Here is a 12,763-nt window from a genome sequence, read left to right as displayed (position 1 = left end):
TACAGTCAGTGCACAGAACCAACATGTTTCCTACAGGAATTGCTGAACTATGAAATCTCAATCACCTGTGCATCTTTCATGTGGGGACTGCACTTTGTGTCTGATTTTTGTTAAAGGCACAGTAACTCCATATCTTTTACAGTTCAACACTAATATATACATACATATAGGGCACTTTAACACAGAAATGTTTCCCAAGGCACTTCATTGTACCAGCAGGGAAAACTGTCATCAACTCACATGAGGAGATATTAGGAGCATGATCAGAGAGGTTTAAGGTACATCTTCAAAATAGGAAGAGGCTTAGGAAGGAAACTTCAGAGCAGCAGCCTGAGTAGCTGAAGAAACATTCACCTATTGGTGAATAGCAGAAAACTAAAAATTAGGTTCCAAGTAAAACCAGAACTGGAGGAATGTAGAGATCTAGGGAGAATTGTTGGGAATGTTACAAAATAGGAAGATATATAGCTAACTGCTTTCAAGCCTCACCTCCATTTACTACTGCCCTTTCTAGAAGAGTAAAACTCCAATAATGTAGTTTTTGATTTTTCAGAAATCTAGATCATCATATTTTGTTTCCCATACTCTCTTCAAACATATGTGGCCCTGTTTTCCACACTTCCTTTAAGCACACCTGGGCCTAGCTTCCTGTGCTCATTTTCAACTCACCGGGGGCCTGTTTCCCATACTTCCTTTGAACATACCTGGGTCTTGTTTCCCATGTTCCCTTTAAAGATATCTGGGTCCTGCTTCCCATGCTTCCATTAAACTGAGCCTTGCTTCCTGCACTCCTTTTAAACTCACCGGGTTCTGTTTCCCACACTCCATTTAAACTCAGGGCCCCATTTTCTGCGCTTCCTTTAAATTCCCATTTTCTGTGCTTCCTTTAAACTTGCCTTGCCTCTTTTCCCATGCTCCCTTAAATACACCTGAGCTCTGTTTCCTATGCTCCATTTAAACACAACTGTGCATGGTTTTCCACATTCCCTTTAAACACATCAGGTTCTGTTTCCTGTGCTCCTTTTAATCTCACTGAGCCCCTGTTTCCCATTATTGTTTTAAACATACATGGGCCTTGTTTCCCATGCTCACTTTAAACTCACTGAGTTCACTTGAAACTTTATTAACTATTGCGTCACGTTTAAAAAAAAAGTGAAACAAAGGTGATTGGGTATTATTAGGAGTAACATCCAATAGTCCAGAAAATCTGCCAGTGTGGTAAAGTTCTATATTGTCTATTTACTCTAATCTTACAACATAAGCAGTGCTAAAATGGCTCTAAGTAGCTAGGTTTTTCTTTTATGGAAAACTATTGTTTTTGCAAAAGCACTTAGTTCTCTTAACATTTTTCGGATACTTAAATGCTGTTCCCTGTTTTGGGAGGTTTCAGCTTGCATCTTTCTCATGGGCAAGTACTTGATGTTACTTACACAGAAAATCATCCTACTTGGCATTGGTAAACTCAGCTTGACAATAGGCTTTAGGATACATCAAGAAAAAAAAAGTCATAAACATATATCAAACTTCCAATAATTCACTACCGTACTGATTACAACTCACTTTAACTGTCATCAAGGTGAAAAGAACAGGAAACACTCTGTATGTTGCACTGACCATCAGCCAAAAGGAAGTAGTCTCTCCCTAAGTAAACTAGAACTTGAAGAGACTTTGCAATTTTCACCAGGGGTGTTCACTGGGGGGCAATGGGGGTGTTTAAGGGATAATCTTGTACAATATAGTAAAATCTTGGGGAAGGTAACTTCATAATATCATTTAACATTAACCTGTGTTGGTAGGACAAAGGATACTGATCAAACTGATAAAAAGCAACTTTAGAATTGGTAAGATAATTCTAAATGCACAGAATGACCAACATTTGGAATAATTCCCTGCAAAGGCTTTGGTAAAACCTCTGGGATTTTTAATAAACTATTAGGTGCCACCATGAGGTACATGTAGGGTGTACCAGGATGAATGTCTTAATAAGAGCTAATGTACCTTCTCATCTGGAAGGATCTTTTGATCTCACTGCCTATATTAACATAAAATTGGTGGCATTTCCTAGCAAAATTAAGTCCACGGGTTGCAGATTAACTACCAAAACATTTCCTTAATTCTTTCTTTTTGAGAGCAGTTAGCTACATTTTTCATATAGTTTGAAGTGAAATCATTACTTTTTTGTTGTATTGACTTTGTATGACTACTTGGATTAATATATCTTGTGCATCATTAGCTAGCTTAAAAACACTGTTCTCCTTATTGCCATCCAACAATACCTCTCTATAACTGATTACAGGAGCAAGAATCAGTGTGATTTAATGTGATGTGCCACACTCTCACACAATAATTGCTCAGCATCCTCAACTCCACCAACTGTTACAATGTGGGACACATATATCTTTCCATCCTACAAATCATTAGGTACACCACACACTATGAGCACTGTCTAGAATTAAGCTCAGTTTGTTAGAAACTTTTGCAGACTTAGTTACAGACCTCATACATGATGCATAAACAATCAACTTTTATACATGATTCAGGGCTTAGTGGTAACTTATTTTGTGATTAGATGAAGATAGCAGGGCAAGACGATGACACCCACCCCACCCACCCATCTGCTGGGAGAAATGCTGGGTAACAAGGCGCTGCATTGCAATGGCCTTGCTCACAGTAATGTGATCAGGTCGAGTAGACACAAAAAGAGAATGAATAACTTTGATAGCCAAGTCATGTCCCTAACAGCCAGAGCTGTCGAGGACCATCAAAGCATTAGGCATTCTGGCTGCTTTGGGAGCATAGAGAAAAATCATTTAAAAACTTGATAAAATGGAAGACCGGTATCATTAGAAGACTTTTATAAAACTCAAATAAAATCCTTGCAAAAACACTAACTTTTTTTTTACACCATATTAACAATTATCATTGGATGTTTTAAAGCAAGAAGAAAAATTAAAGAGTAGTTTTACACCAGGAACCTAAAGGTTTTCTTACATGCTTTATATAAGAATATTATATATCCTTAGAGGTTCGTGCAGTTATTCTCTTCCATTGAAACCAAGGTGTAAGAACCCTGTTTCCTTTGACCCATTGCAAGATTCTTCACTAAATGTGAAAAGTAATTAGAAAACACTTTGCCCATCCGTTCACAAGCTGAACCGCTTGAAGAGGCATGAAATCTAGGGCCCAGTGGTGAACTGTCAACAACAAGTTCCACATTTCTGCACTCACACACATATAAATATGGAGTTATCATATGGGGTAATATCAGTGATATCTGACAGTTGCTCTGACATGTCCTTCAAATTCTGAAGTATTATTATTTAACCCTTGCATATAGTCCGTGAGACAATGAAATATACATTATACATTGCAGGTTATTCTTTTGATACACAAAACTGCCTTTGCAAAAGGTCAGAGAAAAACAGCCACAACAGAAACATGGAACTGACTCATTGCATTGCAAGAGAGTCTGGGCATCACTATAGCTGATTCTGTGGTGAGGCTCAAATTATGACAAAGCACAGAAAAAAGCTGAACCTTCCCAGTTTGCTGGTTACTCTATTTTTGTTCTTGTTGGTGATATTTTTAGTGAGCAGTTTCAGCAAGGGAAGCCATGGTACAAACATAAATATGATCAGGGTCATGATCTACAGTTTAAAATTACTAAATTGGCATCCTTTCCCTGAAAATACTTGGGTCTCGTAATCAGTGCAAAATGGAGGGATGTGGTACTGTCAATTCAGTAAGGGCAAGCACAAAATCTGATCTATTTGAATGCAGAAAATAAGTGCAGAAATACATCTGATATTTACCTATGAGAACCAGAGCAGCAAGTAGTACAACAAATATTCCAAAGTACATTCCCACCCTGAATATGGTCCAGGCAGGAGCTGGCTGTAAAAAGAAAATTGAGAAACAATGAAGTTCTGACAAATCAGGGAAAAAACACTGAGGAATAATACTGTATTTTTTAAATAATTTCAAATGTTCCAAACAGTAATAATTCACAAGTCTTTGCTCCTTTTAGGAAGCCTAAGGCACATGATATATCTACCATAAGTGATGCGATAAGAATTTACCTAACAGGATGAATTACTTACCTTTATGCTATACTTCTGACATCCATGAGAAACTTTTGATGACTGATTAAACATATACCTTGGAATATTAGACTGAGACCCACCATGTGATTACGTTACAAGTGGAAGCCCAGCATTACTCCAAAGTGTATTCTGCAAGTGTCACAGAATCTTTTCAAAGACACTCACGTCATCATGAAGGAACAAAAAATGCTATTAAAAACGTATGGATCTTCAACCAGTGTTTCACCTTCCTGCTAAGTACCCATGCAGCATGTCAAAGAGAATATAGTTGTTGGAGTGAGATGGAGAATTGAAGTAGCAGGATAGAGGAAGCTCAGGGTTGCTCATGTGAACTGAGTGCAGGTGTTCCAGACAGTGGTCACCCAATCTGCGTTTGGCTTCTTCATTGTGAATACTGAATGCAGTACACTAGATTGGTAGAAGTGTAAATGAACCTGAACTTCTTGCTGCTTCCCACTCTAATTCCCCATCCTACTCCTACTCTGACCTGTCTGTGGCTTCCTGCAATGTTATAATGAGTTCCCACATAAGCCTGAGGAAATAGCATCTCACCTCCCATCTGGGCATGTTGCAGACTTCCAGACTCAATAATAAATTCTACAGCCTCAGGTAACTCACAATCTGTTTTTATCAGGACTGCACCAGAAATACCTATGATATTAGCCAAGTTCTTCTCTTTGCATTAGTACAGACTAACTTGCTGGACATGTCCTACTGCTCCGGACTTCATAACTTGAATGTTCCCTTGTGTTCACACTCTCTCATTGCTCTCATTTCATAGTTTTTTTTGTTCCTTTGTTCAGATTCTCTTGTATTAAACCCATCAAATACCTGACCTCGTTTATAGCTTATCCCTATGACAACCCTGGCCTCACCTAATCAGAGGTATTCCCTTTGTTCTATCCATCCTTCCCCCATCCTCTCTGCAACTTGAAACCAAATTGTTTTCTCTTTTTCCCATTTCTGGTGAAGGTGTTAACTCTGTTTCTCTTTTCACTGATGTTGCCTGATTTACAAAGTATTTCTAGCATCTTCTGTTTTTATTTCTGATTCCAGTATCTGCAGTTATTTGATTTTCAGTGGAACAAATCAGTTTATCAGTTAAAAGGTAAAATGTGAATGAAGTTTGGGCATTGTTAATCAACTTGTAAATGAGGCAAGAGCTCATAGCACAAAATTGCCCCCAAAATCATGTCTGTTGATGCAAAACAGAAAACATTTTCTTGATCCAACAGATAACACTCACAAGCTGAGTGGCTCAGTAGCATTGTTAGGGGCAGAGTAGATGAAGCGTCATTACATCTAAGTGTGCTGAAGGTGATCTTGGAGTGTTCAATGGATACAAAGCACTTTAAATTGAAAGTGTGCCACATGCCAGCAGCAGAAAAGAAACAGGTTGCATTTTCATTGCATTTTTAAAATCAAAACAAAGTCCACTGCAACCATTGTTGCTATGTTGGGAGGTCTGATTATAAACACATTAGTTGATTAGCGATGACCATCTCTAAGAGGAACTTCATGGACTGTGCTGAGGTAAATGACTCACTAATCTAGTTTCAGGTGTTGGTCTAGGTGAAATGTTAGGCATGCCACTAGGAGAACTTTTTTGCTGTTCTTTCCTGTAAAATTCACTTCTTTTAAAACTGTTGGTTTGGCTTATACTGTTCCAATCATCCATCAGCAACCTACAGTGACGCCCCATCTGCTAACAACTCATTTTTTTAAAACATGTCTTGATCAGATGTGGTCATTACTGGCAAAGCCAGCATTTAGTCCAGTCCTAAATGCCTAATACTTCATGCCATGAACTGAGTTGTTTGCTAGGATTTTTAGGAGGCAAGGAAACCACAATGAAGTCAATCATGCCAAGCAAGGTAAGGGTAACAGTTTTCATCTCCTGAAGGTACAAATCAGCTAGATGGGGTTTCCCAGAAAGCTGGTAATTTTATACCAGATGTATTTAAATGACTTGAATTTAAATTTCCCTGGTACCATGATGTAATTTAAACTCATGCCTCTCTGGGTACTAGTACAATAACTTAAACACTACCCTGTAGAAAATGAGAAATAACGAAGAGTCTTTGAGCTGAAAAGTTAACTTTGTTTTTCTTTCTTTACAGATGCTGCCTGACCTGCTAAATATTTACAGAACTTTCTGTTTTATTTCAAATTTCCAGCATCTGCAGCTTTTTGACATCCACCTTGAATACTATGCCTGGAGTATGCATGCTGGTCAGAGCCATTATTATGCCGAGCAGGGACTAGTAGGCATTTTTCACGTTGAGCACAAAACATTCACTGGAAGAAAGTGCTCAAGATGCACATTGCATCAATCAACATACCTCAGAGAACCAGCTTACACCGGCTTGAGAATCAATACGACAAATGAAAGGTGACATACTTGTGATTTAACCTCAACTAACCTGAGCAGCTCCCAAGGGCGGCACTCGCAATCTCTTCATGGCTTTCTGCCTGTCACCTCCTTCCAATTCTGTGGTAACAAGGGCCTATCAAGGAATAAGACAGAGATTACAAATGGTCTTACAGGTACACATTGAATATAATTGGAAGGAATTGGTCTTCTGAGCCACTTTACCTGAAGTTATTTATTCCATACCTGCTAAATTCTTATTTTGTTTTTTTTGCAATCCACACATTTATTGCCTGGCCCTAGTTGTTTTACAATTGATCAGCTGCTAATCCATGAATAGGACACCAAGAGTCAGCCATATGAAGCAGAACTGAAGTTAGATTCTTTTTAAAAATCACTTAAGATATGTGGGAGTCAGTACAAAGACCAGCAATCATTGCTTATCCTAATGTCCCCTGGGAAGGTGGTAATGAGTCACTGTGCTGAAAAGCTGCTGTCCTGGTGAAGATACTCTGTGCTGTTTGGGAAAAAGTTTCAGGAATTTGACCCAGCAACAACAAAAGCACAGTGACAGATTTCCAAATTAGGATGGTGTGTGACGTGCACAGGGACCTGAAGTGGTAGCATTCTCATAAACTTGTTATCCTTGTTTTCCTTTGAGGTAACATTTGCGGGTTTGTTAAGTACCACTGGAGAAGCTGTGGGGTGCAGCGGCAATGCATTTTGTAAGTTCTCCAGAATACAATCACAGTGCTCAGTTGGTGGAGGGAGTAAATATTCAGGGTTGTGGAGTGGGTGCCAATCAAGCTTGTTCTCAATGGTGTCAAGTTTCCTGAGGGTTATTGAGGGTTCCAGGCAAGTGGGAAGTATTCCATCATGCTTTTGACTTGTGACTTGCTGATGGTGGAAAGACTCTGGGATGTCAAGGTGAGTTACTTGCTCAAGATACCAATCTCTGATGTACTTGATAGTGTTTGTATATTTGGTCCAGTTCAGTTACTGGTCAATGGTGACCCCCTGGACTTAGTGATCGAAAGACCATTGAATATCAATAGTTTATGGTCAGACTCTTTCCTTTTAGAGATGGTCATAGCCTGGCCTTCAAATGTCAATTGACACTCATAAACTCACCACTAAATAATATCCAAGTCTTGCTGCATGGAGAGATGAACTGCTTCATTTGGAGAGGAGTTGCAAATGGAATTAGATATAATGCAGTCATCAACAAACCATCTCACTTTCTGACGTTATGATGGAAGATTAATCATTCCTGATTATCTAATGATAATTGGGTCCTGGAGGAAGAGCTGTAGCAAAGTAAAAAAAAAATGCTGGAGATACTCAGCAGGTAAGGCAGCATTATGGAGAGACAGCCAGAGTTAAACATTTCAGGTTAAAAACATTTCATCACAACTGAAAAGGTCATCAACCTGAAATCCTGGTTTTCTCTCTCCGCAGGTGCCTGACCTACTGAACCTCTCCAGCATTTTCTGTTTTTATTTCTGAATTTGCTTTCTGGTTCCTTCAATTACGTGTTAGGGCCAGGGCAACTGACCTCAAACAATCACAGCCACCCCATATGAAGTTGGTATGACCGTAATCTATGGAGTGCTTTCCCCTTGATGTTCATTGACTTCAGTTTTACAAAAGTTTTCAGAACCCATGCTTCGTTAAATGCTGCCTTGACATTAAAGCAATTATTAGGTCCACAGAAAGTCTAAAATTTTAATCAGGTCAGGAGGCAACAGGTCATGTTTTAGCCCTTGCATTGATTTGCTCACCACTGCTGCAGATCCAGCCTGGCAGCTGGAATTTGTCAGTGGTTGTGCTATCAAGCCATCCTTGGTGACAGGCATTTCAAGTCCTCTATCCAGAATTCCTTTTATGGCCTAGCTATTCGCAGTGCTGCTTCGAAATGCTGTTCAATGTGGAGTATTTATTTATCAGCCGGAGGAAGAAGCTCTTTCCTTGCTTGTGTTTGACCACTTGTTATGACACTTCATGAGGTCTGGAGTCATTCATTTCAGGACATTCTTTCCCACCTGTATACCACTGTGCTACCACCTCCTATGGGTCTGTCCTACTGGTGTGACAAGACATACCTGGAAATTGTGAAGGATAGATTTGTGTGCTGGCTGTTAGGGACGATTTGATGAGTACAACTATGTAACATTATGATTGGAATGTGGGACAGGTCACATAATTTAGACATAATTCCTCAGATTCTCATAAGGAGGACATTGCTAGAATCCAGTAACTATGGCATTACTAGGTGGTCATACTGTTTCATTCCTATTATGTTATTGTTCTGTAGCAGTTTTGATACAAATGAATATCTTGCTAACTGGAACTTGGCCATTAAGTTCAGGACTTCCTAATTCATGTTCTAATGCTCAACTTGCTCGCACATACACTGAGAAGTGACAAAACCCATCAAAATCACTTGTAAAGCTGGTTCACCAGAATAGGTCAATGGCTATGGAACATAACAATTATTTGATGGTAAAAACTAAAGCATTATCAATACTACAAAGTGAACTGACAATTTTCAGGAAGATTCCTTGCTTTTACTTCACCGTGTGAAATACTCTGTGTCTCTCACCTCTGTTTCGCTGATGAGCTGAGTGATTTTCTTGCAGGTGTAGAATGGAGCCACCTCTACATGCACTACTCGCCAGTCAGCGCCTCGACTCGTCTCCAGCATCTTGTCATGCTTCTTCAGAATCTTTCGGAAACCAGTGAAATTCAGATTCTGAAAGATAGTAGGAGGTAATTTAGAATTTAGACTAGTAATGCACATCATCTTTATTTCACAGATTTAACTGCCTAGTTGAGATTGCTGGAACAGTAAGCTGAAAAGTAATGTGAGGTCCTTTCCATGGAACCATTCCTTACTGCTACTACTCACTCTGCTGTTATACTTTGCAGTGTACCCAAAGAGGTACACTTCCTTATACATTCAGCTAAGATATTTATATACTGTGGATTAATGGAATCAATAGTTATTTCACTAGATTTTATTAGGTATGGAGATCGAAAACTAAGGTGTAAAAGTAATTAAATGATATTGAGCACAGAAAGGCCATGCTCTAAATGAATGATGGAATAGACTCATGAGACTTAATTGTCTATACCCATTCCTATTCCTTTTCATGATAATGGTATTATCATTTACATACCTACCAGCATTGCTCAAATTGGTTGTGGCTGTTACATATTTTTCCCTTATTTCTCAAACCTTGCACTCGTAAATGCATCTCTTTTCACTGCCTCAAACATTTGGAAGTGATTCAATGAATCATACTGTAAACCATGACATAAGGATCGACCAACAAGTTCAGTTCAGCAACAAAATGGTGTAACTTTAAGGCATTAATAGTTAGATATTAGAACCATAGAACAATACAGCACAATACAGGCCCTTCGGCCCACCATGTTGTGCTGACCTTCAAACCACTCCTAAGACTATCTAACCCCTTCCTCCCACATATCCCCCTATTTTAAATTCCTCCATATGCTTATCTAACAATCTCTTGAACTTGAACAACGTATCTGCCTCCACCACTATCCCAGGCAGCGCATTCCATGCACCAACCACTCTCTGGGTGAAAAACTTCACTCTGATATCTCCCTTGAACTTCCCACCCATTACTTTAAAGCCATGCCCTCTTGTATTGAGCATTGGTGCCCTGGGAAAGAGGCGCTGGCTGTCTATTCCTCTTAATATTTAGTATACCTCTATCATGTCTCGCCTCATCCTCCTCCTCTCCAATGAGTAAAGCCCTAGCTCCTTTAGTCTCTCCTCATAATCCATACCCTCTAATCCAGGCACCATCCTGGTAGATCTCCTCTGCACCCTTTCCAACGCCTCCACATCCTTCCTATAATGAGGCGACCAGAACTGGACACAGTACTCCAAGTGTGGCCTAACCAGAGTTTGGTAAAGCTGCATCATTACTTCGCGGTTCTTAAACTCAATCTCACAATTTATGAAAGCTAACGTCCCATAAGCTTTCTTAACTACCCCATCCACCTGTGTGGCAACTTTCCGTGTTCTGTGGATACGAACCCCCAGATCCCTCTGCTGTTCTACACTACCCAGAATCCTGCCATTTACCTTGTACTCCACCTTGGAGTTTGTCCTTCCAAAGTGTAACACCTCACACTTCTCCGGATTGAACTCCTTCTGCCACTTCTCAGCCCAGCTCTGCATCCTATCAATATCCCTCTGTAAGCTTTGACAGTCCTCCACACTATCCACAACACCACCAATCTTTGTGTCATCTGCAAACTTGCTAACCCACCCTTCCACCCCCTCATCTAACTCATTAATAAATATTACAAAAAGTAGAGGTCCCAGAACCGATCCCTGTGGGACACCACTATTCACAGCCCTCCAATGCACTCCCTCCACCACAACCCTCTGCTTTCTACAGGCAAGCCAATTCTGAATCCACACGGCCAAGCCTCCCTGGATCCCATGCTCTCTGACCTTCTGAAGAAGCCTACCATGTGGAACCTTGTCAAACGCCTTACAAAAATCCACGTAGACCACATCTACTACACTACCCTCATCAATCTTCCTGGTCGCCTCCTCAAAGAACCATATCAGGCTTGTGAGGCAAGATCTTCCCTTTACAAAGCCATGCTGGCTGTCCCTAATCAGTCCATGATTCTCTAAATGCTCATAGATCCTATCTCTTAGAATCCTTTCTAGCAGCTTACCCACCACAGACGTAAGGCTCACTGGTCTGACATTCCCTGGACTATCCCTACTACCTTTTTTGAATAAGGGGACAACATTCGCCACCCTCCAATCCTCCGGTACCATTCCCGTGGACAAAGAGGACTCAAAGATCCTAGCCAACGGCTCAGCAATCTCCTCCCTCGCCTCGCGGAGCAGCTTGGGGAATATTCCGTCAGGCTGCGGGGACTTATCTGTCCTAATATTTTCTAACAGCTCCAACACATTCTCTCTCTTGATATCTACATACTCTAGAACATTACCCTTACCAACACTGTCCTCAGCGTCATCAAGACCCCTCTCCTTAGTGAATACTGAAGAGACGTATTCATTGAGAATCTCACCCACTTCCACAGCTTCCAGGCACATCTTCCCACCTTTGTCTTTAATCGGACCTACCTTTACTCTAGCCATCCTTCTGCTCTTCACGTACGAGTAAAAAGCCTTGGGATTCTCCTTAACCCTACTTGCCAAAGGCTTTTCAGGTCCCCTTCTCGCTCTCCTCAGCCCCTTCTTAAGTTCCTTCCTTGCTACTCTATATTCCTCATGAGCCCTATCTGATCCTTGCTGCTTACACATTATGTATGCTGCCGCCTTCTTCCTAACTAGTTGTTCCACCTCTCTCGTCACCCATGGTTCCTTCATCTTGCCATTCTTTCTCTGCCTCACTGGGACAAATTTATCCCTAACATCCTGCAAGGGATCCCTGAACAACGACCACATCTCCATAGTACATTTCCCTTCAAAAATGTCATCCCAATTTACACTCTCAAGTTCTCGCCTTATAGCTTCATAATTCGCCTTTCCCCAATTAAATATCTTCCCGTCCCCTTTGCTCCTGTCCCTGTCCGCGACAATGCTAAAGGTTATTGAGCAGTGGTCGCTGTCCCCCAAATGCTCACCCACCGATAGATTTGTCACCTGACCCGGTTCATTACCTAAAACTAGATCTAATATGGCATTCCCTCTAGTCGGCCTGTCAACATACTGTGACAGGAATCCATCCTGGACACACTTAACAAACTCTGCCCCGTCTAAACCTTTGGCACTAAGCAGGCGCCAATCAATATTTGGGAAGTTGGAGTCTCCCACGATAATAACCCTGTTATTTCTGCATCTTTCCAAAATCTGCCTCCCAATTCACTCCTCAGTTTCCCTACTGCTACCGGGGCGGGGGGGGGGGGGGGGGGGGGGGGGGGGGGGGGTGGGAGGCCTATAGAATACTCCCAGTAGAGTAACTGCTCCTTTCTTGTTCCTAACTTCCATGCATATTGACTCTAGAGAGGATCCTTCTACATTATCCACCCTTTCTGCAGCTGTAATAGTGTCCCTGACCAGTAATGCCACCCCTCCTCCTCTTCTCCCCTCCTCCCATTCCCTTTTAAAACACTGAAAACCAGGAATATTCAATATCCATTCCTGCTCTGGTGACAGCCAAGTCTCTGCAAGAACCACAATATCATAGTCCCATGTACTTATCCAAGCTCTCAGTTCATCACCCTTATTCCTGATGCTTCTTGCATTTAAGTAAATGCACTTTAGCCC

At 40.9% G+C, this 12,763-nt stretch overlaps 1 protein-coding gene across 1 annotated transcript in view; it reads right to left on the bottom strand.

The window, feature by feature from the left end:
* The window catches only part of LOC127567921 (xenotropic and polytropic retrovirus receptor 1 homolog), a 311,271-nt gene that overhangs the window by 82,459 nt on the left and 216,049 nt on the right, over window positions 1-12,763 (bottom strand). Inside the window, 3 exon segments of the mRNA XM_052011129.1 lie at window positions 3,813-3,894; window positions 6,527-6,610; window positions 9,077-9,226. Of these exon segments, the coding sequence (XP_051867089.1) occupies window positions 3,813-3,894; window positions 6,527-6,610; window positions 9,077-9,226 (316 nt within the window).

This window comes from Pristis pectinata, chromosome 3 (assembly GCF_009764475.1).
Source record: "Pristis pectinata isolate sPriPec2 chromosome 3, sPriPec2.1.pri, whole genome shotgun sequence".
Lineage (NCBI taxonomy): Eukaryota > Metazoa > Chordata > Chondrichthyes > Rhinopristiformes > Pristidae > Pristis > Pristis pectinata.
The sequence above is the reverse complement of the archived record's forward strand: the minus strand, read 5'-3'. Positions and strand labels throughout refer to the sequence as shown.